This window comes from Rhincodon typus, chromosome 6 (genome assembly GCF_021869965.1).
Source record: "Rhincodon typus isolate 14 chromosome 6, sRhiTyp1.1, whole genome shotgun sequence".
In the NCBI taxonomy this organism is placed as follows: Eukaryota; Metazoa; Chordata; class Chondrichthyes; order Orectolobiformes; family Rhincodontidae; genus Rhincodon; species Rhincodon typus.
This window is the reverse complement of record NC_063337.1, coordinates 95469928-95496245: the sequence shown is the minus strand read 5'-3', so window position 1 is coordinate 95496245 and position 26318 is coordinate 95469928. Positions and strand designations below refer to the sequence as shown.

The following is a 26318-nucleotide window of genomic DNA, read 5'->3' as shown; positions in this document are numbered from 1 at the left end:
CTGACCCTCTGACAATGCAGCATTCCCTCAGTACTGACCCTCTGACAGTGCAGCATTCCCTCAGTACTGACCCCCTGACAATGCAGCATTCCCTCAGTACCGACCCTCTGACAATGCAGCGCTCCCTCAGTACTGACCCTCTGACAGTGCAGCATTCCCTCAGTCGTGACTTTCCAACAGTGCAGTATTCCACTCACTCACTATTGACGCTCCAATACGGCAGTAATGTATCCCTTCATTACTATACTCGAGGTGCCAGCCTCTATTATGTGCTCAAGTTTCACAAGTAGATGCAGAACCCTATTCTCCTGATTTAGAAGATGAGCTTCATATCCCTGAATCTACAGCTGACAGCCCGTGATTTGGCTGAGATTCACTGCAACACTCCTCATTATCCAGGCATTGAACAAATTGGATGGTGGGGGTAAAATGAGCTACAAAGTCACAAATGCTCCTCTCTCGAGGAGGAATCCCCTTTCCAGGGCCTTCCTGAAATCCGAACAATTCCAATGGATCACTGACTCCTGTAGTCCATCTGTGCTTCCAGGCAGGAGACCAATCCTGTAGATGTAACTGAGCCCCTGGAATGAAAATCTCTCCAGACGAAAGCTCCTCAGTGACCCTTCAACAAGAACCCCGCATCTCAAGTCCTAAACCCCAACAGCTGATCCCAAACCCGCATTCATCATTCACACTGTAAAACCTGGGGTAAACATTGATTCAGCTCAGTCGTCTTCTCAAATATATGTTTCGGATACACTCATCGAAAACAAAGGCAGCAAACTAACACCCTCACTCCCCACCTAAACAGTAATATCCATCTGGGCTGAGCCTGCTTTATATCAGATATTGAAACATCAGTAACATTCTCTGCCAGTGCTACAGTGATCACCTCATTTCCTCGCTCTTTCTGCCTCATGTCCAGACTGCTACAGGAACCCATGAAACATCACTGGCCTTGATTCAAATGCCTCAACGTCAGGGTTATTACAGCCACACAGCAGCACTCTCTTCAGTGTGTGCTTCACTGATCCACTTCAAGGCCACTGCATCCCAAAATCTGCAGATTCCAACAAAACGTCCAGCAGCTCAGCACCCTGTGGTTCCCCCGACCACACAGTACATATCTCATAAAACCAACCACACTGTCTCAGAAGCAGGGCCCAAGGCAAAAAAAGACAGCCTCAAACAGAATGGGACTGAATGACCTACATAAGAGACGAACCCGTCACTAGCTGGCAGGCACAGAGTCACAACACAACCGCTCCAAATGTCCTCAAATCAACCCATAGGATAATTAAAAAACAAAGTCAAACTCCAGCTGTCTCAATTGTTGGGTGGAAAATCAGGAGGTGAATGTTAACCCCCCAGTGCTTACACTCAGCAACAGCTCCCCTTGAACAGATCTCAACATTATAAAGAGTAATACGGGGATCAAATCACCAGTCTTGTGCTGCTGACTGGAAACCATACTCACAGAAACATTGGCTCGAAGAGGCTATTGATCCCACTCTGTCAGTAAATTAGATCATGGCTGACCTGTATCTTAACTTTATATGCTGTGCTGGTTTTGTAACCTTTGGCTAGCTAAGATCTATCAAACTCAGTTTTTAAATTATCAATTGACACCCAACTTTAGCAGATATTGCAGGGAGGGAAGTGGGAGGTTAGGGAAGGAAAGCACCCATTCCCTCCAACCTTATATGTGAAACAGTGTTTCCTGACATCAACCCCAAATGGCCTGGATTTAATTTAGCTGTGTTCCCCCAGCTAAAGGCAGGGTTTTCTTTTTTCTATCCTATAAAATGCTTTGGAACGTCCTAAGTCTGCGAAAAAGAAACAATAATTTGTTTCACTATTTTAACTATAAACACTTCAATTAGATTTCCATTTAATCAACTATATTCAAAATAACATAAGGTAAAGTTACACAGCCTCAGGGGATGGGATACAATGTTACAGACATGCATAGGTTGATATACAATGGTAGAAAGCCCAACTTTCAGTTTGGGATTTTGGGGAGGTGGGGGAAGAGGTTGTATTGGGAGTCAGACCAGACCATCAGTGAGAGTGGAGGACGCTGTCACTTCTGAGATGGCTGGGCAGAATGTCTCCTTGGAGACTCAAAGTTTACAGATATAGATTAAAACATAAAATGTTCACACTGCTCTCATCCTCTTATTCTCCATGCCAACCCATGCTACCAAACACCCTCCCCTCAACACTACTGGTGACCTAAATGAGCCCACGTGCAGGAAGTGTCACCAGCTGCACAAGCTTGAACTCTGGGTTTCAGAGCTTGAGCAGCGACTAAGAGTCACTGAAGTGCATCTGTGAGGCAGCAAACTACAGGGAGAGCACGTTCATACAGGTGGTCACAGCACAGGAGAGCAGCAAGCAGGCAGACAGTCCAACAAAAACAGGCAGAAAGTGCAGGAATCCCAGTGGACCACGCATGAACTGGCTTTCCATTCTGAATATCGATGAAAGCGATCGAACCTTAGGGAAGTGCAGCAAGACTCAAGCCTGTAGCATTATGGGTGGCCCAGCTGCGTCATAGGGGAGGAAGCAAAGCAGAAGGTCAGCACTGATAGAAGATCCTTTAGTTAGGGGAAAAGACAGGTGTTTCTACAGATGTCAACGTGACTCCAGGATGATTTGTTGCTTCCCTGGTGCTAGAGTCAGGGATGTTTCAGATCTCTGAGGAAGGTGAAACAAGCAAAAGTCGTGATCTATGCTGGTACTAAATTACATAGATGGGAAGGAGTATGCGATCCTACAAACAGAATTTAGGGAGCTAGTAGAAAATCAGCAAGTAGGAACTCTGAAGTAGTAAAGATTACTCCCAGTGCCACATGCAAGTGAGTATAGAAATGGGAAAATAAAACAGTCAAATGCATGGCTGGTAAGATGGTACAGGAGGGAGGGCTTTAAATTTCTAGGACATTGGGGCTGGATCTGGGGGAGATGACAGCTGCACAATCCAGATGGGTCACATGTGAACAGATCCAGGATTGAGATCCTTGTGGGCCTTTTGCCTGTACTGTTAGGGTGGCTTAAACTAACTCAGCAAGTGTGTGAGAACCAGGAGAGAATATCAGAAATAAATAACAAGGTGCATGAAATGCTGCAAGAGGCAGACAGTACTAAAATTGAGAATAAGGAGTTAATATTTGAAGGGGGAGTGAAGGAAAAAGTAATGATTTCTAAATCAGGGTCACACTGCATTTAAGTGAATGCACAAAATATAATCAATAAGGTTGGCAAGTTACACATTGCCGTGTGGGATTATGATGTTGAGGTGTTAACAGATCTGGCTAAAAGGACAGGACTGAGTGCTATATTTTGTTGGTTATTCGGTGTTCTGAAAAATAGAAAGATAGGAAGAAAGGAAGCGTGGTGTTTTTGGTTATGGGCAGCATTACAGTACTGTAGAAAGAGCATGTTTCAGAATGCTCAAGAACAGGGCGGCACGGTGGCTCAGTGGTTAGGTTAGCACTGCTGCCTCACAGCACCAGGGACCCGGGTTTGTTTCCAGCCTCGGGTGACTGTCTGTGTGGAGTTTGCACATTCTCCCCGTGTCTGTGTGGGTTTCCTCCAGGTACTCCGGTTTCCTCCCACAGTCCAAAGTTGTGCAGGCTAGGTGGATTGGCCATGCTAAATTCCCCGTAGTGTTCAGTGACGTGTAGATTAGGCGGGTTATAGGGGGATGGGTCTGGGTGGGATGCTTTGAGGGTTGGTGTGGACTTGTTGGGCCGAAGGGCCTATTTCCACACTGTAGGGATAGAATCAATTTTGCTACAGCTGAGAAATAAGAAGGGTACAATTACATCGCCCTCTGTAATATATGGGCCACCAAGTGGGAAGAACACAGAGGGACAAATTTTTAAGGAAATTCTAGGCAGCTGTAAATATCATAGTTATAATGAGAGAACTTTAATTACCTAGATAGTGACTGGATAATCAACAGTGTGCAGGAGAAGCAAGGGAAAGCTTTCATAGATTGTGTTCAGGAGAATTCTCTACAGCAGTTTGTGTCAAATCCAGGGAGAAAGGAGGCATAGCCTCCTTCTTGAGAATGGGGGAGGCACAGTGATTATTGTATTATAGGGTTTAGGATGATGGTGCAAATAGACATTGGTCAATTCGGAGTAAGAATAATCAACTAGCACAGAATCAACTCTTTTTTTTAAAAATTCATTCACAGGATGTGGGCATCTCTAGCTAGGCCAGCATTTATTGCCTATCTTTAATTGCCCAGATGGCATTAAGAGTCAACCTCATTGTTGAGAGTCTGGAATCACATGTAGGCCAGACCGGGTAAGGATGGCAGATTTCCTTCCCTGAAGGAAATTATTGAACCAGACAGATTTTTTTTCAACAATGGTTTCACTGTCACCATTAGACCCTTAATTGCAGATCCTTTATTGAATTCAAATTCCACCATCTGCCATGGGAGGATTTGAAGCCAGGTCCCCAGACATTAGCGGAGTTACTGGATTAATAGATGAGTGATGATACCACGAGGCCATTGCCCCTTCAATGGGGCAAGAACAGAGCAGAGGCCAATAGATTGGAACCAAATGTTGGTAGAAAAAGAATTAGGTGAACAATGGACGTCAAACAGGAGATGATTCGCATATGGTCCAGGTATATTAAAGGTAAAATGGTTGAAAGCCAAGCTGAATGGAGAAGCTTTGGAAGGAAGGTAAGATAACAAATAGGAGGTATGAACAGATTACTGAAAAAGAATGGCAGCTGTCATAAAAGGGGACCTCAAATTCTTCAACAAGCCCATTATTAGTAAAAAGGGTGGCAAAGGGAGGAGTAAAGCTGATTAGAATCCAAAAAGATGATTTACAATTGGAGGCAAGAGCCATTGCTGAGGTGTTAAATGAATACTCTGCATCTTCTTTACCAAGATCAGATCCTGCCCTGTCCTGGTGACCGAGGAGGAAATTCAGTCACTAGAGTTAAAGTTGATAAGGAAGAAGTGTTAGGTAAGTTACTGATACTTAAAGTTGACAGGCACCAGAGGCAGGATAAGATGTATCCAAAGATGGTAAAGGAAGCGAGAGTGGAAGTTACAGAGGCACTGGCAATTCTCCTGGAATATTCCCTGAATTTGGGGCATGGTGCTGAAGGATTAGAGAATTGCAGAAAGGTCGTAAAGACTGGCCCAGCAATTACAGACCAGCCAGTTTAACCTCATTGGTGGAGAAACTTCTAGAAACAATTATTTAGGATGAAATTAATAGTCACATGAAATAATTCAATTTAGAAGAGGCAGCATGGATTTGTTAAGGGAAAATTGTATCTAATTAACTTGCTGGAATTTTTTGAAGAGGTAACAAAGAGGATTGAAGAAGCGAAGTGTTGATGTGGTACACATGGATTTTCAGTGATACAGTGCCATTCAACAGAATTGTGAGGAAGGTTATGGGTCATGATCCTTTCCACAGAAACTTGATGGAAGTTTAATTTCAGGACCAGCCACAAAGAAATTAAAAACCGGCAGAATTCTACGAGAGACCACGATTCACCGAGTTCAGTGCTCCCACAGTTTAGTCTAATGTGAATCTGATAAGAGATTTTCATCCAGCTGTGAAATCAGAAGGTAACTAGGTCAATCACAAACAGCATTCTGTCACACTGCACGCTTTTAGGGAGCCTGAGTTCAGGATGTTGGGAACTGCTGGTTGGTGCAGGGACATGGCAAATCACAATGCTCATTTGCCTGTTGAGACAGCTGGTCATTTTCCTTGTCCATCTGATTCCATTGTTTGTGTCCACACACAGTAGCAATTCTAAAAAGCTGCTGAGTAGCCACTTGGGAGTAAAGTTAACAAGGTAATTCAAATAGACCGTGAAAGCAATCACTAGAGGAAACAAAAGTTGTTAATACAAGGCACACATTGCACTCAATCTTTGCATATTGAACTCAGTGAGTGATGTTCTCTCACAGAATCCTACATATTGGCACTGTAAGAAGCGATGTGTAAACTTTTCACTGTACTCATTTGAATACATGGGACAATACAGCTAATTCAAATCAATTCATACTTTTAATTTTGTTAATGGCTGGGACTGACATGTGGAGTATGGGAAAGTCACATCTCGTGACCACTAATGTGAACACTGCCAGTCTACTGTACTGACACACATTTCAGTTCCCCTGAGGCAGGGACAAAACAGAATATCCAATGACCAGAAAATCTCCCAGTTCATTAACATCACCACTAAAATGCACAAGTGCCAACAGCAAACATTGCAATGTTGAAATGGAGGCAGGATCCTATGTGGAACATTCTCCTTTCTCAGCAGTTGGGGAATCAGAATGTAAGTGGTTTGTATCATTAAAATGGATAGGATGAAAATAGCAATCAAGGCAGCTCCATCTCCTTCCATAGTCACAAACAGCAGACATTGTAATTTCATAAACCCAAAAATTACCCAAGTAAACCTGACCTAAGATTGTAGACTTGCTCACCAAGCCGGTGTGTTTGGTCGCAGACGTTTCATCACCCTGCTCGGTAACATCGTCAGTGCGCCTCCGGTGAAGCGTTGGTGTTCTGTCCCACTGGTTATTTACATACCTCGGTTTGCTGGGGTGGTTGGCATTACTTCCGGTTCTGTTTTTCAGTGGTTTGCATATCTGGCCTAGTTCAATGTGTTTGTTGATGGAGTTCCGGTTGGAATACCAGGCCTCCAGGAACTCCCTGGCATGTCTCTGTTTGGCTTGCGCTATTATGGATGTGTTGTCCCAGTCGAATTTGTGTCCTCCTTTGTCTGTGTGTATTGAGACCAGTGAGAATTTGTCGTGTCATTTGGTGGCTAGTTGGTGTTCGTGTATCCTTATGGTCAGTTTTCTTCCAGTTTGGCCTACGTAATGTTTTTCACAGTCCATGCATGGTTTTTTGTATATTACATTAGTTTTATTGGTTGGTAGTTTTAATGGTTTTATTAGCTGTTACAGGATGGTTGTTGGTTTGTGGGCTACCCTCATACCTAGGGGTCCGAGTAATCTTGTGATCATTTCTGATATGTCCCTGATGCATGGTAGGGTGGCTAATGTGTCTGGCCGTGTTGTGTCTTCTTGTTATGGTCTGTAGCGGAGGTAACAGCAGATTGTGCTTTTTGGGTATTCATTCTTTTTAAAAACTCCGTACAACTGTTCCTATTCTGCTTTGCGCAGTTCCAGGTTGCTGCAGTGTGTTGTGGCTCATTTTCATCAGGACATTATTCAAACGGGCCACAACACACTGCAACCCAGAATTGCACAAAGCAGAACAGGAACCCTTATATGGAATTTTTAAAAGGAATGGATACCCAAAAAGCACAATCCGCCATAATCTCCACGACAGACCGCAACAAGAAGACGCAACACGGCCAGACACATTAGCCACCCTACCGTACATCAGAGACATATCAGAGATGACCACAAGACTACTCAGACCCCTAGGTATGACGGTAGCCCACAAACCAACAATCACCCTGCGACAGCTACTGACTAACATAAAGGATCCCACACACAACCAAAAGAACCAACGTACCATGCAAGGACTGTGAGAAACATTACATAGGCCAAACTGGAAGAAAACGGACAATAAGGATACACAAACACCAACTAGCCACCAACAGACACGACCAATTCTCACTGGTCTCAATACACATGGACAAAGGAGGACACAAATTCGACTGGGACAACACATCCATAATAGCGCAAGCCAAACAGAGATATGCCAGGGAATTCCTGGAGGCCTGGTATTCCAACTGGAACTCCATCAACAAACACATTGAACTGGACCCGATATACAAACCATTGAGAAACAGAACCGGAAGTAATGCCAACCACCCCAGCAAACCGAGGCACATAAATAACAAGTGGGACAGGGCACCGACCCTTCACCAGAGGTGCACTGACGATGTTAACTAGCAGGGTGACGAAACAGCTGCAATCAAACACACCGACTCAGTGAGCAAGTCTACAGTCTCATCCACAACCCCAGCCGCAAATCTTCTCAAAACCTTTAAACCTGATCTGTCTAGTTTCTGAATAAAGTCACAAAAACAAACACAGGACTCAGTTCCTTGAAAGTATTCACCTCCTCCAACCCTTACGACTTTTCAGATAATGTATGATCTTCCATTCGTGGCTTCAAACTCAATCCTGATTTAAGTCCCTCCACTAATTCCATACCTCCAGCTGACTGGGCCTAAAGCTTAATACATATCCCCACTTTTATCTGCTCCTTTAGGATTATCCTTAAACCTATCCCTGAGCTCTTTTGGCCATCTGTCTTTACATTCTCTCATATGGTTTGGTGTTAAATTTTGTTTCTTAACACTTTTGTCAAGCATCTCGGGATGTTTTATTACATTAACGAGAACAGAAAAATTGCACATTTTTGTTATTTATTTCATGCCAATGGCAAGTGAAATTTTATGAGTACATCTGGCTGAAGCCCATTTTAACTTTACAGTATGCATTTAATGTACATAACTGCTTCCATGAGAAGTATTTATTTTAAAGCCATAAAATCATACAGCACAGAAGAGGCCTTTTGGCCCATTAAGCCTGCACCAACAAAAGCAGCCAAATCTATACTTTTCACCATTTGGCCTGTAGCCTTGAATGTCCTAACATTTCAAGGGTTCATTCAAGTGCGTTTTAAAAGCTACAAAATATGCCACCTAATTATACTTCCAGGCAGTGCATTTCAGTTTCACACCACCCTCTGGGTGAAAAAGGTTTTCCTTAAATCCCCTCTAAACCGCCTGTCTCTCATCTTAAAATGATGCCCCCTTATTATTGGTCCTTTAGCTAAGGAGAACAGCTGCTTTCTATTCACCCTGTCCAGGCCCCTCATAATCTAATACACGTCAGTCAGGTCCCCTCTCAGCTCTTTTCTAAAGGAAACAACCCAAGTTTATCCAACCATCGTCCATTGCTAAACTGTTCCATCCCAGGCAACATCCGGGTGAACATCCTCTGCACTCCTCCACTGCAATCTCATCCTCCCTATAATGAAATGCCCAGAACTGCAAACAGTGCTCCAGCTGTTTTGCACAGTTCCAACATAACCTCCCTGCTCTTATAATCTATGCCACAGCTGATGAAAGCAAGCGTCCCAAATGCCTAACTATTTCATTAACATGTCCTGCTGTCTTCAGGGATCTGTAGTCAAGCACCTCAATATTCCTCCAAGCTTCCTGGTGTCCTGCAAATCATTGAGTACTCCCTTGTTTTGTTAGTTCTTCCTAAGTGCATCATGTCACATTTATCAGAGTTATTTGATCTGTCCATTTGACCAATCCACCTGTATCCTCCTGTAACTTAAGACTTCGTCCTCACTGTCAACCATCCAAGCCAATCTTTGTGTCATCTGCAAGGTTAGCTATCATCCCCCAAACACTTTTTTTATATGTATATCCATGTGCTCAAACTTTGCTTCCTTCACAGTCACGGATGTGAACATAACTGTTTGAGGCCAGCATTTATGGTCCATCCTGAATTGCAGTTGAGAGGTGATGGCAAGCAACAATATGAGCTGCTGCAGTCCATTTGTTATTGGCTATCAGGGAGCGAGTTCCAGGTTATTAACCCAGCCACATTCAAGGAATGGTGATATATTACCAATTTAGGACAATTTTTGGCTTGGAGAAGAAATTGCAGATGATGATAATCCCAGCCATCTGCTGCTCTTGGCCTTCAAGGTGGTAAAGACTGTAACTTTGAAAGGTGCTGTTGAAAAAGCCTTGGCAAGTCGCTACAGTTCACCTCGTACATCGTACATACTGCTGCCACCATGCATCAGCGATGTACAGAGTGAATACTGATGGTGGTAAATGGGGTTCTGAACAAGTTTGCAGCTTTGTCATGGACTGACTGTGTTGAATTTCTTGAAGATTATTGGAGCAACTTTCATCTAAGATTGAGGGAAAGTAAGAGCTGGTTAAAAGAGATGTGGCTACAGGGTGACCAAGATTAAGAATTGAATATCAATATTATTCATCACTTAAAAAGGATCAACTACAAGGAAACTGAGTTGGGACAGCACTCTTCATAAAGGATGAAATCAGTAAATTAGTGCGTGATGATCATAAATCAAAGGATCAAGATGTAGAATCAGGTTGGGTGAAGCCAAGAAACAACAAGGGCTAGCAAACATTAATTGTGGCTGTTTATTGTCTGCCAAACAATTATGATAATGTTGGGCATGGTACAAATCAGGAAATAAAGTTGTGTGTAATATGGGTAATACAGTAAGAATGAAAGACTTTCACTTGTGTACAGACTGTGTAAACCTAATTAGTTCTAATGCTGTGAATGATAAATTCCCAGAATGTCTGTAAGATGGACTTGTAGAGCAGTGCATTTTAAAATCAGCTCAGAATTGGGCTTTTAGATTTAGTGTAATGTAATGAGAAACGGTTAATTAATTAATAATCTTGCTGCAAAGGAGCATTTAGGAAAAAGGAACATAATATAACAAAATTTCACACTCAGCTTGAATGTGGTCGTGCTCATTCTAGAACTGAAGTTTTAAATCAAAACAAAGGCAATTATGAAAGTATGGACGAGCAAACTGACTATGGTGGATTGAGAAAATATACTGAAGAATTTGAAGGTAGACAGGAAAAGGCAAATATTTAAAGAAATATCGCATGATCTGCAACAAATACACATTCCTCCAAGGCACATCTACCCAATTAGAATGGTAAACTAACTTTGGCTGGCCAAAGATACCTGCACATCTGCTAATGTGGTATTCTGCATACGCTGTTCCCGTTGTGGCCTCCTCTACATCAAGGAAACCAAGCGGAGGCTTGGGGACCGCTTTGTGGAACACCTACGCTCAGTTCGCACTAAACAACTGTACCTCCCAGTCGCGAACCATTTCAACTCCTCCTCCCATTCCTCAGACAACATGTCCATCCTGGGCCTCCTGCAGTGCCACAACGATGCCACCCGAAGGTTGCAGGAACAGCAACTCATATTCCGCTTGGGAACCCTGCAGCCCAATGGTATCAATGTGGATTTCACAAGCTTCAAAATCTCCCCTCCCCCAACCGCATCCCAAAACCAGACCAGCTTGTCCCCGTCTCCCTAACCTGTCCTTCCTCCCACCTATCCCCTCCTCCCACCTCAAGCCCCACACCCATCTCCTACCCACTAGCCTCATCCCGCCCCCTTGACCTGTCCGTCCTCCCTGGACTGACCTATCCCCTCCCTAACTCCCCACCTACACTCACCTTTATTGGCTCCATCCCCGCCTCTTTCACCTGTCTGTCTCCTCTCCACCTATCTTCTCCTCTATCCATCTTCGAACCACCTCCCCCCTCTCCCTATTTATTTCAGAACCCCCTTCCCCTTCCCCTCCCCCATTTCTGAAGAAGGTTCTAGGCCCGAAACATCAGCTTTCCTGCTCCTCTGATGCTGCTTGGCCTGCTGTGTTCATCCAGCTCTACACCTTGTTATCTCAGATTCTCCAGCATTTGCAGTTCCTACTATCTCTGAAAATATTTATAAAATTACTGGTTTGCAGATTGATAAATCCCCTGGTCTAGATGAACAACATCCCAGAGTGTTGAAATAAGTGGCCGTAGCGATAGTGGATGCTTTGGTTTTTCTTTCAGAATTCTAAAAAAATATTTTGGGAAGAAAGGGGAATGGAGAATGACAGAGCCATTAGCATGACATCTGTAGCAGGAAGGATGCTAAAGTTTATAATAACGATGTGATAGCTGGATACTTCGAAAATCATGATAGAATTGGGTATTGTCAATATGGATTTATGAAAAGGAAGTCATGTTTAACAAACCTGTTGGGTGTTTCTGAAGGAGTAATTTGTAGTACAGATACAGAAGAACCAGTGGATGTGCTGTTTCCATACGGCTTTTAATGAGGCTGCATACAAGATATTGGTGAACAGAAATGGAGAATATAGAATTGGTGCTAATATACCTCTATGGATTGAGAATACATTAAGAGAAAGCAGTGAGCAGGAATAAATGGGTCACTCTGAGAATGGCAGGCTGCTATTTATGCAACACAGCAAGGATCAATGCTAATTAGAAGTATTTTTAATCAATCTGTTCAGACATTTTATGACATCTCTTGACGCAGGTGGGACTTGGACTCATGCCTTCTGGCCCAGAGGTATGGACATTACCTTTATGACTTGAGGATCAGCATAAGGATCATAGCTGTTCACAATCTATATAAATATGTTATGGTTGAGGACAAAATGTAATATTTTCAAATTTCACAATCACACAAAATCAGGTGACAATGTGAGTTGTGACGAAGATGCAAGGAGATTTTAAGCAGACCTGCATTGGCTAAGTCAACAGGAGAGAACATGGCAGATGGAAGATACTGTGAATAGATATGAAGTTATCTATTTTGGTTAAAAAAAATTAAAGCATTTCTTAAATGGCAGGAGATTTGCAGATGTTGATGTCCAAAGGGGCCTAGGTGTCCTTGATTATGAGTTGCTGAGAGCTAGCATATACACATAACAATCAAACAATGGTACGTTGATCTTCATTGTGAAGAGTTTGTGTAGAGAAGTACAGATGTCTTCCTACAAATGCAGAAAGCCTTATTGAGACTGTAACTATGGTACTGCATTCAGTTTTGGTCTCCTTATCGAAAGAAGGATACATTGTCAAACCAATAATGCAACGGAAGTTCACTTAACTAATTTCTGGAAGGCAGAACTATCTTATGAGGAGAGAATGAGGAATGTGGGCCTGTACACCCTGGAGTTTCACAAACTGAGGAGTCATCTCATTGAAATTTACCAAATTCATAAAAGGCGTGACAGAGTAGGTGTCAACAGGATGTTTCCCCAGGCTGTTACATCTAAAACCAAGGGACAGAGTCTCAAAATAAGGTGTAGGCTGTTTTAGACTGAGATAGGAAGGCATTTCTTCATTCAGAGGGTGCTCAATCTTTGGAATTTCCAACGAAAGGGAAACTCAATGAGCATGTTCCAAACAGAAAATGATAAATTTCTGGAGACCACTAACATCAACGTATATGAAACAAGCACATGAGGGTGATGTTGAGGTAGCTGATTGCCCATGATCTAATTGAATGGCAGAGCAGACCTGGATGGGCAGAATGGTATTTTTCTGTTCCCACGTTCCTATGAGTATTCCTTCACACTCCTGTGACATGTGGACAGGTTTCAGGGAGTTAGGAGGCAAGTTAATCCCTGCAGAATTTCTCGCCACTGAATCGCTCTTGCAGTTTTCTTAATGACAATGTTTATTTTTCCTTAAACTATATTCCTTAACAGATTTCGCCAAAATTCATGAGTAAAACTCTTCCCCATCAATTATCATCACAGCTGCTGATGGCCTTTTAAAACCAATATCACCAAAAGGACATTGAGTAACTTTTATCAACCACTTCATTACCAGAGAGCTTTGTTTTGATGACCCTATTACGATGCAGTCACATTTTCTCTGAGAAACTGATATACATTGATGCAGACACACAGGGGCTGTAAAAATGGCCCTTCACTTTCATGTTTTGTTAAAATGTCTTCAAATTAATAGATTTTAGCAGAAAGTTCTTCATCAAATCCCACTGAAGACAAACAGGATGTGTCACTCACCACATTGTAGTAACTTTTGCTAATTGGAGGAGTTTCAAATCCTTTTGGAGAACTTTTCAGAGTTGCTGACTTTGGCGAGACCGGTTTCTCTGCAGAATGAATCAGTTGTCAAAGCTTTTAACTAACAAACATCAAAATGTTTAGCTCACAACATAAATTGGCATCTGAAACCAAGCCAATCCTATCTGATTAATTAAACTGAAATGTCATTTCATTTTCATTAAAATAAAAACAACACAGCAAGCTCCCACAAACAGGTGGGAGGTGCGAGGACAAATGGGAGTCAGAGTGGGAGAAAGACAGAGAGAACTTGTAAACCCTCTCAAGGCAACTGTACCACTCACAGCTCTGGTGATCAAGATGCCAAATGGCTCATAATAAAGAATGAACAGCCCCAACTCAAGTTCTTGCTTTTCCTATATTATAAGCAACCAACCTTGCTGTTCTCCTCTACACTATCTCTTAAAGATACACCAGTGACCAGACCTATTGTCAGCAATCTAGCCGAGTCCAGAGGTCATGTTATCGCTTTACCGTCATCTGAACATTGTGATTTGGCAATTTAACACATCATATTTGCCTGGCTTATTTTTGCATGTATAGACAAACTAGATGGCCTCTCCCTGCTTCACACCTTTAGATCTGGCTCAAACAAGTTTCAAAGTAGTGGATGTTGAGGTGTAGCTGATTCTGACCGACAGCATTTTCTGGTGAAAATCCTGTGGTAAGATCATCGTTCAAGCCACCAGACTCAGACGCCTGTGAAATAGTGACTTGAGTTTTAAGGTGAGACCTGTTCACAGGGTCACCAGTGACAACAGCTTTGTCCAGGCCTTATTGTACTGCTTTCTGAGTGTTCGAGAATTACTCTATGTAGCAGCTTCACATTGTCACGAATATCAATGTCTTTTTAAATCCTTTTTGTATTTCTTGCCACACCATCACTTATTGCCCATTTCTAACTGCCTTGGAGAAGGTGGTGGTACACCATTGCTGTTCACCTCCTGTAGGTACCCCAGAAACAGTGCTGTTAAGAAGCAGGTTTTCAGATAGTGACTCAGACTTACAGTCGTAGGGCTATACAGCACTGAAACAGACCATTTGGTCCAATTTATCCATGCCTACCAGATATCTGAATTTAACCTAGTCTCATTTGTCAGCATTTAGCTCATATCCCTCTAAATCCTTCCTATTCATGTACCCATCCAGATGCCTTTCAAATGTAACAATTGTATCAGCATCCACCACTTCCTCTGGCAGCCCATTCCATACACGCACCACCCTCTGCGTGAAAAAGTTGCCCCTGAGGTCCTTTTTAAATCTTTCCACTTTCACCTTAAACCTATGCCCTCTAGTTTTGAATTCCCACACCCTAGGAAAACAACCTTGGCTATTCACCTCATTCATGTCCCTCATGATTTTGTACACCTCTATAAGGTCACTCCTCAGCCTCCCACGCTCCAGGGAAGAAAGCCCCAGTCTAATTCTTAATTGAAAACATCCAACATAGTAAACTGTAATTGTAGCATCAGTTTCAGCCCATGAATTATGAGGTGCAAAGAACAGAGATTGCAAGGTTGCGCCATTGCCGTACGTGCCATCTTTGACATTTTGAAAGATTAGGTGGCTGGGCAAGAACTTTGATATGTACCATTTAACGTGTGGAAATGAGAGGTTATGTGCTTTGGAACTTATAATTAGAACTCAGTAAATCATTTAAATAGGAGGATGTATGATCCATGGATAAGCAATCACTTAAAGTGCAAAACATAATTAAAAATGCCAACAGATGATCGCAGTGGGGCTAGAATACAAAACGGTGCAAGTCACATTAAGTTACCCAAACCTCTGGTCAGTGGGAGCCCTATCTAGAGTAACAACATTCAATTGTGGACACCACATCTCAAGAGGGCCTTGGAGGAGATATAGCAGTTTCACTGTAATGACACTGAGGATAAAAGGGCTGAATTATGATGCCAGAGATGTTCTGAAAGGCATCCGATGTGGAGCCACATAAAAAGTTATTGCAAAAGGTAGGAGCTTACAGTATTGGCAGTGACGTATCAGCATAGGTTGAGTATTAGTTAACACACAGGAGAGAGAGAGAGAATTAGGGGAGGCAATGGCCTGGTGGTGTTATCGCTAGACAATTAATCCAGGGTCCCAATTCATGTCTGGGGATCTAGGTTTGAATCCCACCACAGCAGATTGTGAAATTTGAATTCAATATAACAAAGTGTCTTGAATTAAAAATGTACTCATGACCATGAAGCCATTGTCAATTGTTGGAAAAACCCACCTGGTGCACTAATTTCCTTCATTGAAGGAAATCCACTATCCTCACCTATATTTGACTGCAGACCTTCAACTGCCCTCCAAAATGGCCTAGCAAGCCACACAGTTGCATTTATTGCTGTCAAGTCTCAGCGAAGAAATGAAACCAGACGGACTATCTCACATCGACCTAGGCACCAGAAAAGTCCTGGCTTCATGCTGAGAAAACATGACATTGTGTTGTGTGGCACAATCACTGTCCTAAATGGGACAGACTTCAAAGAGATCTAGTAACTCAAAACTGAGCATCCATGAGGCACTGTGGGTCATCAACAGCAGCAGAATTGTACTCCAGCACAATCTGCAACCTCATGGCCCAGCGTATCCCCCACTTAACCATTACCATTAATCTAGGGGATCAACCCTGGCTCAATGGACAGTGCAAGACAGCATGCCAGGAGCAAAGCACCAGGCATACCTAAAAATGAGGTATTGTGTGCCAAACATCATAAGCAGCAAGTGATAGACAAAGCTAAGTGATCTCAGAAGAATGGATCAGATCTAAGATCTACAATCCTGCCACATTCAGTCCTGAAATGTTGACAGACAATTAAACAACTCATTGAAGGAGGGGGCTGCACAAATATCTCCATCCTCAATCATGGAAGAGTCCAATACAGCTGTGCAAAATATAAGGCTGAAGCATTCGCAGCATTTTCAGCCAGAAGTACCAAATGGATGAAACCAGACGGACTATCTGGCATCGACTTAGGCACCCGAAAAGACAATGGCAGAAACAGCCCTGTCAACCCTGCAAAGTCCTCCTGACTAACATCTTGAAGCTAGTACCAAAATTGAGAGAGTTGTCTCACTGAACGAGTCAAGCAACAGCCCAATATAGTTACGATCATGGAATCATACCTCACAGACAATGTCCCAGGCACCACCATCACCATCTCTGGATATGTCCTGTCCTCTGCAGAGGTGGCAGCACAATGACATACAGTCGGGAGGGAGTTGCTGTGAGATTCCTCAACATTGACTCTGGACTCCTTGATGTCTTATGTTTTATTTCCTTCAGTGAAGGAAATTAGTGCACCAGGTGGGATTTTCCAACCATCAGCAGTGATCTCATGATCATCAGTAGATATTTAATTCCAACATTTTGTTATATTGATTGCACATTTCAAAATCTGCTGTGCCAGGATTTTAGCCAGAAATACCACCTCGGCCTCCTCCAGTGCTCCCCAGCATTAAAGATACCAGTCTTCAGCCAATTCAATTCACTCCACATGACATCAAGAAACGGTTGGAGACACTGAATACTGCAAAGGCTACAGGCCCTGACAGCATTCCAGCAATAGTACTGAAGGCTTGTGCTCCAGGACCTGCCGCTCCCCTCGCCAAACTCTTCCAGTAAAGCTACAACACTGGCATCTACCTCACAATGTGGACAATTGCCCAGGTATGTCCTGTACACAAAAACAGGACAAATCCAAATCAGCCAATTACTGCTTCATCAGTCTACCCTCGATCATCAGTAAAGTAATGGAAGGTGTCATCAACAGTGCTATTGAGCAGCACCTGCTCAGCAATAACCTGCTCAGTGATGCCCAGTTTGGCTTTCACCAGGGCCACTCAGCTCCTAACCTCATTACAGCCTTGATTCAAACATGGACAAAAGAGCTGAAATCCAGGGGTGAGTTCAGGGGTTGACATCAAGGCCACATTCAACTGAGTGTGAAATCAAGAAGCCCTAGCAAAACTGGAATCAATGGGTATCGGGGGAAAACTCTCCTCTGGTTGGTGCACGGGAAGATGGTCGTGGGTGTTGGAGGTCAGTCATCTCAGGTCCAAGACATCTCTGCAGAAGTTCCTCAGGATAGTGTCCTAGGCCAACCAGCTTCAGTTGCTTCATGAATGACCTTCCTTCCATCATACAGAAAGAAGTGGGGATGTTCGCCAATGATTGCACAATGTTCAGCACCATGCGCAACTCCTCAGATACTGAAGCAGTCCATGTTCAACCTCAACAAGATCTGAACAATATCCAGGCTTGGGCTGACAAGTGGCAAGTAACAATCACATCACACAAATGCCATGCAATGATCATCGCCAATAAAAAAGCCTAACCACCAACCTTTGACATTCAATGGTGTTACCATCGCTGAATCCCCCACTATCAATATCCTTGGAGTTACCATTGACCAGAAACTCATCTGGACTCACCGCATAAACACAATGGCTATAAAATCTGGTCAGAGGCTAGGAATACTGTGGGAATTAACTCACCTCATGACTCCCCAGAGCGTGTCCACATCTACAAGGCATACTCCCCACTTATCTGGATAAGTGCAGCTTCAATAACACTTAAAAAGCTTGACACCACCCAGGACAAAGTAACCGGTTTGATTGTCACCACATCCACAAACATCCATTCCTTTCACCACAGACACTCAGTGGTAGTAGGATGACTATCTACAAGATGCATTGCAGAAATACACCAAATAGCCTTAGATAGCACCTTCCAAATCCACAAAGACTTCGATCTCAAAGGACAAGGGCAGTAGATACATGGAAATAACACCACCTGCAAAGTCCCCTCCAAGCCATTCACCATCCTGACTTGGAAAATGCCTTTCCTTCACTGCCGCGGGGTCAAAATCCTGGAATTCCCTCCCTCACACATTGTGGGTCCACCTACAGCAGGTGGATTGCAGTGATTCAAGAAGGCAGCTCACCAGCACCTTCTTAAGGACAACAAATGATGGGCAATTAATGCTGGCCAGCTAGTGATGCCTATATCCCATGAGTGAATAACAAAAAGGATTAATGAGTCATTTTCAGGTTGGAAAGACATAACCAGTGGAGTTCCATAAGAATCAGTCCTTAGATCCTCAATTGCTTACTATCCACATTAATGACATGGAGGAGGATGCAGATTAACACGTATCCAAATTTGCTGACAATACAAAAACAGGTAAGTGGACATGTTGTGATGAGAACATAAAGGAATTTGCAAGGGAATATTGACAGTTTAAGTAAGTGGGCAAAACCTTGGTAAATGGAGTTTAATTTAGGAAAGTGTGAGGTCATGCACTTTGGCAGGAAGAATCAGAAGGCAGGCTATTATTTAAATGGAGAAAGACTCCAAAATGTATAGCGCAAAGGGACCTTGATGTTCCTGTATTTGATAAACAAAACATTAGCATACAGGTGAAACAAGAAATTCAGAAGGTAAATGGAATTTGGTCTTTATTGCTAGGGTTTGGAACTGAAAAAACAGCAAAGTCATGTTACACTGTACAGAATATTGGTAAGGTTGCACCCTAGGCTTCAGTTTTTGTAGTGATTGTAATGAAGTTAGCCAGGTGGACCTCACAGAACATGAGTTCCCTGATTGGGGGTGTTAATCTGGTCTAATCAGGAAGCCCTGGCTGACAGATAAGAACAGGGGTGTTAGAGGTTCTGTTCGCACTGAGAGCTGGCTCTGAGGGAGCTAGATCAGTGTCAAAGATTCTCTACGTGTATATAAAGGGCGAGATGTTGATGGGACACTGGCCTCTGTGAAGTTATTTGAGTCTTCATCCCTGTATTTAAGAATGAGTACACTCTAATTTCAAATGAGATTCACTTGGCTGATTCTTGGAACGTATCAAGAACAGCTAAACATGTAACCCCTTTATTCAAGACAACAAGATGCAGGGCTGGATGAACACAGCAGGCCAAGCAGCATCATAGGAGCAGAGAGGCAGTTTAGAAGAATGAGGGGTGATCTTATTGAAGCATACAAGATTTTAAGGAGCTTGAGAGGGTAATTGTTGAGAAAATGTTTCCATAGTGGGAGATTCTTGAACTCGGGAACATAGTTACAGAACAGGGGACATTCAATTAAATCAGAGATGCAAAATAATTTCTTCTCTCAGTAGGTAGTGAAATGTCTGGAATTTTCCACTGAGATGCACAAGTTATATCACTGACAGGAGGTAGGTAGAATTTTTGAAATAGTGAGGAGTTAAGGCCTCAGACAGATCATGCAGAAGGGTGGAGCGGGCTTGAGGGGTCAAATAGCCTATTCTTGTTCTGATTTCATATGTTCTTTCGACAAGTTGCATCGATTAAGTTTGCATTCCCTTGAGTTTAGAAGATTACGGTGTGATCTAATTGGGCTATTTAAAATAATTAATGGATTTGATACAGCAAATGGAATTCAAAGTGGAACAGTTTGAGTTGAAAACTTAATTCCCCAAAACGGAGTCAGAGGTATTTGTGATTGCACACGTAAACAGGACAATGCTATTAAAGTGGAGTACAAAGATGCATTTCATGATCTGAGGAAATCCCAAAATGCTTTATAGAATGAAGTACTTTTTGAAGTGTAATCAGTCTGGTAATGCAGGAAATGCAGCAGTAAATTTGTACACAGAAAGCTCCCACAATGAGAAAGAAAAATAAATATTGGGTCAGGATACCCACGAAATGTCCCCTGCACTTCCTCAAATCATACCAAGGGATCTTTAATGTCCACCTGAGAAGATAGATGGGACCACAGTTTCACGGTTCATCCAAAGGCAACATCACGGAAAGTTCAGCACTCAGTGTAAAAATCTACAAGTAACAAACTGTCTCAATAGAAGCGACTACAAAGTTGTTAAATTCTGTTAAAAACCGAATAAATTTGCTAACGCCCTTGAAGAGAAGGGAAGGCGCCATCCTTATCCAGTCTGGGTCTATGTATTACCCCTCTGTCGTGACTGGAATTATGGCCAGGTGGATCTTATTGATTATGAGTTCCCTGATTGAAGCTGTTAACATAGACCAATCAGGGAGCCCTGGCTGACAGACACAAACAGGAAATTCAGAAAGGCTCCTCAGTCGAGGGACTGGCTTTGAGCTGGCTGGTCACAGCCCATGTAAATAAAGGGTGACTTGGTGAGGGAATACTGGCCTCTGTACAGTGATTTCAACCTCCCTACATCAGTGTGGTTGACAATTAACTTTTCCCTAAAGCAGACCAGACAATCCATCAGTTACATGAAGCCACCACCAATGATTTAAGAAGGTCCAACATGATCTTCTCTGGGTAGCTGGTGATGTGATGTATCTTTTGCAACCTACTATCAATAGTTTGCGTAATTTTAATGAAATTGAGAACCATTTATTCCTGCCTTGATCATTTTTTAAAAATCTCCTCTCTGCACAAATTTCCAGTTTTCACTACTTATATATACTTTCTTAGATCAACATTTAACATTGAAACTGATGCGAACATTTCCTCAGAACAGTTTAGTTGCAAGCTCAAGTCTGCAGGGACCATGTAGAGAAAGAAAACAAAACTTTGTTCCCTTTGGAGGTATTTGAATACTTCAGACTTACTTATCATTTAACTTGGCTACTTACCATTAGATTTTATTTCCCTCACGTAATTGCTGGGGAACCATCCATTTCTGCCATTTAATGTCCCCTCCCACCAGCCCCCTTCCTCAATTCTGGTCACATGGATAACGTCGCCCTTGGTAAAGCAGAGTTCATCCTCATTGGTCTGATAAAAGTTGAATTTTGCTTTCACAATCATGTGATGGTTGCTGTTATCAGTCATGTCCTTAAAGAGAGAAAGAAATAGTTAATGAAATTGAATTTGGAAGAAGAATTCATTCTGTGTAAAAAAGTCAGCCTCTATAAATCACTGGTTATATCTCAGCTGGAGGAGCGTGTCCAATTCTGTGTCGATCTTCGAGATGATACAGAGGAGATTTACTAGAATGAGAGCCTACAACTATTAGGGCCACATGGGGAGAATAGCAGGGATGTTCTTAGCTTAAACAAATCAATGTCATCTTGAAGATTAAAGTCAAGGTGCCTTATTAAGTGTTGACAAAAGGCTAAAAACACAAAGTGAGTAATTAAGAGGAAAACAAAGAATAAGATCTAAGAGCTCAAGGATGCCTGAGCATCTCATTTTTCTAATAGATTCCTGGTTTTAGAAATGTGCACTGTCAGGTACCTGTGAAAAATCTATTCATTCGAATTCTCGGCTGAAAAACTTCGGATAATGTGTGGGCCAATGGACAGTATTTCACAAAGCTTCACCCATTGGGTAATGACTCTTTTAATTTGGGTACAATTCTTCTTGCAACAATCCCACCCATCGAAAGATCAGTCTGTAAGAGTCTCCTCATTCTACTTTTGTCATTTCCTCATTTTGAAATTCTATTCCACCTTTTCCAAGGTCCAAAACTCACTCACCAAACTTCGGTACTTTCCCGGAAGGTTTTTAGAAGTTCTTCCAAGTGATAAATGTGATCCAGCCAGGGAATCAACCGACTTGATATGATGGGATTGGTGGCGGGCACATACTGAGTCACTTCCAACACCAATGTCTGTAGGAAACAACAAATTAATTAGTTGTACAGAACAGAAGCAATAGTTTCCAAGTGACCACAGTGGATGTTTTGTCATTTTTCCAGCTTTGCAATCCAAGAGAAGTAATATTGGATTAATCTTTGATTCTGATCCTTGAACAGATGGCTCCATGTAAAGGATACTGACTCCCACTTTTTACGCTTCTACAGAAAGTAACATAGCCACATCATGTCGATCATATTAATCAGTGTCATGGAATTCAGCGTCTAGCCCCTCTCCATCAGCGTATTACGGCTATAACACATTGTCTAAAAACGCAACAACTCACCACATTATTTAGCACCTTCCCCACATACTCCACTGCCAGAAGGGCAAAAGCAGCAATGTCAAGGAGCACCAATACCTCCAAGTTTTCCTCCCACTGGGACTTGTACCATTATTCCATCATCGTCAATGCCAATTCAAGATCCTGGACGCTGCTGCTTAACAGCACTAACCCAATGACTTTCGCTGTTCAGTAAGGTTCACAATGACCCCTGCAGACAGACAATAAATCAGGCTTTCCCAGAATCTCCTTTTTCCCTGGAAAGGAATTCTAAAAATCTCCAAGCTACCTTCAGTCCATAAGTTTCAATTGAGCAAAATGCGTCAATTTATCTGATAAGTAAGGATTATGACAGCAAAGATTGCTTAACATGGTGAGGGGAGGGGCAGTAGGGTGGGTTGAGGACAGTGTGTTGAGTAGGTTAAGTAGGGTGGCATTAAGTTGCTATGAGATGGGATATGAGGTTGGGGGCGACAGCAGAGTTAGGATTGGTTGGATTGGGATGGAGATGGATTGAGATTAAAATTGGAGGAGCCGATGAGTTAGTGTGAAGATGGGTCAGAAGTGAGATTGGGCTCAATTGGATTGAGATAGAGGCGGATTGGGATTTGTGTTGGAGGGATTGAGTTGGTGTGGAGGCAGGGTGGACTTCTTGAAGTGATTCGTGGAGACGGTGAATGACTCGTGCCTTTCGTAGCAGACCCCAAACACAGGAACGTACACTTTGCAGAATAAATTGAGGCAGGGAACAGTGGGAGTGAGCAGAATGCCCACCAGAATTCCACAACCACATTTCACATTAACATGGCTGCTAACTGGGTGGCATCTATTTCTGCTATTTCACCGTCTATAAAAAAGTGCAGAAAAGTTGGACACAGTTCTAATTTAGGTCAGAGCAGAGTAAGGTTCCATTGCACTCTAACTCCCAACTTGTGCATGTCATAAGGGTTATATTCAGGGTCATATCTGAACTATGGTTGTTTTGACGATACTCCAAACTCACTTCCTATCCGTGGCTGAGAATATCATTCACCATCAGCATTGACTTCTTGCTTCGGTGCAGTAAATACTTTGTAAATATCATCTCTGTCCCTGCCTCACAACTCATCTGTTGCTGAAATCCTATTCAAGCTTTGGCTACTTCTAGTGCATTCCTGGCCAGTCTCCCACATTCAACCCCATGTAAACTTGAGTATATCCAAATCCCTGTTTCCCATGCCCTAGTTTACACCAGCTCCAATACATCTGGGTGGCATGGTGGCTCAGTAGTTAGCACTGCTGCCTCACAGTGCCAAGGACGTGGGTTCAATTCCAACCTTGGGCAACTGTGTGGAGTTTCCCGTGCCTGCTTGTTTTTTTTCTTCCAGGTGCTCCAGTTTCGTCCCACAGTCTAAAGATGTAGATGTTAGCTGGAATGAACATGCTAAATCACCCATAGTGTCCAGAGTTGTGCAAGCTAGGTGGAATAGCTGGGTTACAGGAATAGGGTGGCGGGATCTGGATGGGATGCTCTTCAGAGGCTCAGTCTGGTATCGATGGGCCAAATGGCCTGCTTCCACACTCTAGAGACTCTCTGATTCTATCATCCCCTTGCTCACTGGTATATAATGGTCAGGCAGCTCCTCATGCATGTTTTTAAATTCCCTCATGACCTCACTCACCTGTCCCTATTCACTTATAACCTGCTCCAGCCATACAATTCTTGGGGATTGCCACACTCCTCCAATTTTGGATCCCTTGCCCATCTCGATTCCCAGCACTCAACCAATGGTGGCCACGTCTGCAACTGTCTGACCCCTAAACCCTGGAATTCCCTGCTGAAGCCTCTGATTTCACACACACCCCAACCCTCCCCGCTTGAGACACTCCTTAAAACTTTGGCAAAGTTTTTGGAAGCCTGCCCTAATGACTCATGTGGATCATAATCGAACTTTGTTGATAATTAACGCTGTGAAAGGTATTTTATAAATGTTCAGTATGAGCTGATCTCCTAAATTGCCTCGCACACACTTTACACCTACACCTCTGCACAAAACAAACTACTAGGAGCCAACGAGATTATACTGAGTATCTGACATGAATCGAAAATCCCTTCCCCCACTGTCACTGCAGGAGTCAGCTTGAACAGCTGGCCCTCACACACTGATTTCACTTTGCCAATTTTGTTAGCAAAACAAAATGTGCGAGGCTGTGTTTCTTGTAAACCTTGATTTAGCTGTTTTAGTCTCAGGTTGCCATGGGGATCGGTAGTCAGATAAAATCTGAAATTCAAAAGGAGCTGGGTCCACATCTGAATGCCAGTCAGGCCCTCAAGGGTGGGGCTGAGAGAGAACTGGGGGTGGGGAGGGAGGAAATCAGAAAGCCTCATTAGCCTGCAATCTACCTACAGGCAGCTCATTCACTGAATCTGTCAAGCCCCTTTCACCCATACATGTCAAGACCAATATTCAACAGTCTCCTGCATTTTTCCAATTCCAGCCTAAAACTGACCCAGCATGAAAATGCTTTCAGATGGTTTAATTCATCCAGTTAAAGAAAAACCTGTGTATAGTGTATGTATGTGTCAAAACACATTTCAGGGCACAGGAGCATGAGGAGGCCAGTTCAAACCTGTTCTGCCATTTAATTAGGTCACAACTGATTTATAGCTTTAACTCCATCTACCCACCTCAGTCCCCAGTGCCATAATACCCTTACTCAACAATCCCATCTGTTAATCCCAATGTTGACACCTTACATTAATTCACAGCCTCAACAGCTTTCGGGTTCCAGATTTTCATTACACTTTGCGTGAAGAAGTGCATCCTGTCATCTTTCCATCTCTAATTTTAAGGTTAAGCTCCCTTGTTCTAGACTTTCTCAATAAAGGTGATCATTCCAGAATGGGCCAAAACCTTAGTGTTTCATCTTGACCCCATCTTACTAGTGAAGAAAAATTTAGAACATAGAACATAGAACAGTGCAGCACAGTACAGGCCATTCGGCCCACAATGTTGTGCCAACCTATTGTCCTACTAAGATCAAACTACCCTGCATACCCTACATTTTACTATCCTCCATGTGCCTATGCAAGAGTCGCTTAAAAGTCTCTAAAGTATCCGACTCCACTACCACTGCCGGCAACGCATTCCACGCACCCACCACTCTCTGTGTGAAGAACCTACCTCTGACATCTCCCCTATACCTTCCTCCAATCACCTTAAAATTATGCCCCCTCGTAACTGTCATTTCCGCCCTGGGAAAAAGTCTCTGACTATCCACTCTATCTATGCCTCTCATCATCTTGTACACCTCTATCAAGTCACCTCTCATCCTTCTTTGCTCCAATGAAAAAAGCCCAAGCTCCCACAACCTTTCTTCATAAGACCTGCCCTCCAGTCCAGGTTCCTTGGAACAATGCTCATTCATTTCAATTGAACAAAACAAGTGATTTTTGTTTTAGTTACGTAAGAACTAGGAGGAGTTAGCAATTCAGCCCCTCAAGCCTGCTCCACCATATGATGCGATCACAGCTGATCTCATCTTGGCCTCAACTCCATTTTACTGCCCACTCCCCTAATTGTTGATTATTTTCTCACTCCAGTTTCCATCCTCTCAAAGAGACTTTGCCCCAGTGCTGGATACCTAGCCACTGGTTATGGACCAAGGCACTAAATATAAGAGGTTGTAGGAACTGCCGATGCTGGAGAATCTGAGATAACAAGGTGTAGAGCTGGATGAACACA

General features: G+C 42.9%; 1 protein-coding gene across 1 annotated transcript in view; it reads right to left on the bottom strand.

Moving 5' to 3' along the window:
• The window catches only part of LOC109935822 (rho guanine nucleotide exchange factor 7-like), a 124624-nt gene that overhangs the window by 54354 nt on the left and 43952 nt on the right, over positions 1-26318 (bottom strand). Inside the window, exons 4-6 of the mRNA XM_048598229.1 lie at positions 22152-22285; positions 21306-21507; positions 13632-13720 (exon numbers count right to left, since the gene is read on the bottom strand). Of these exons, the coding sequence (XP_048454186.1) occupies positions 13632-13720; positions 21306-21507; positions 22152-22285 (425 nt within the window). The remainder of the gene's footprint in view (positions 1-13631; positions 13721-21305; positions 21508-22151; positions 22286-26318) is intronic.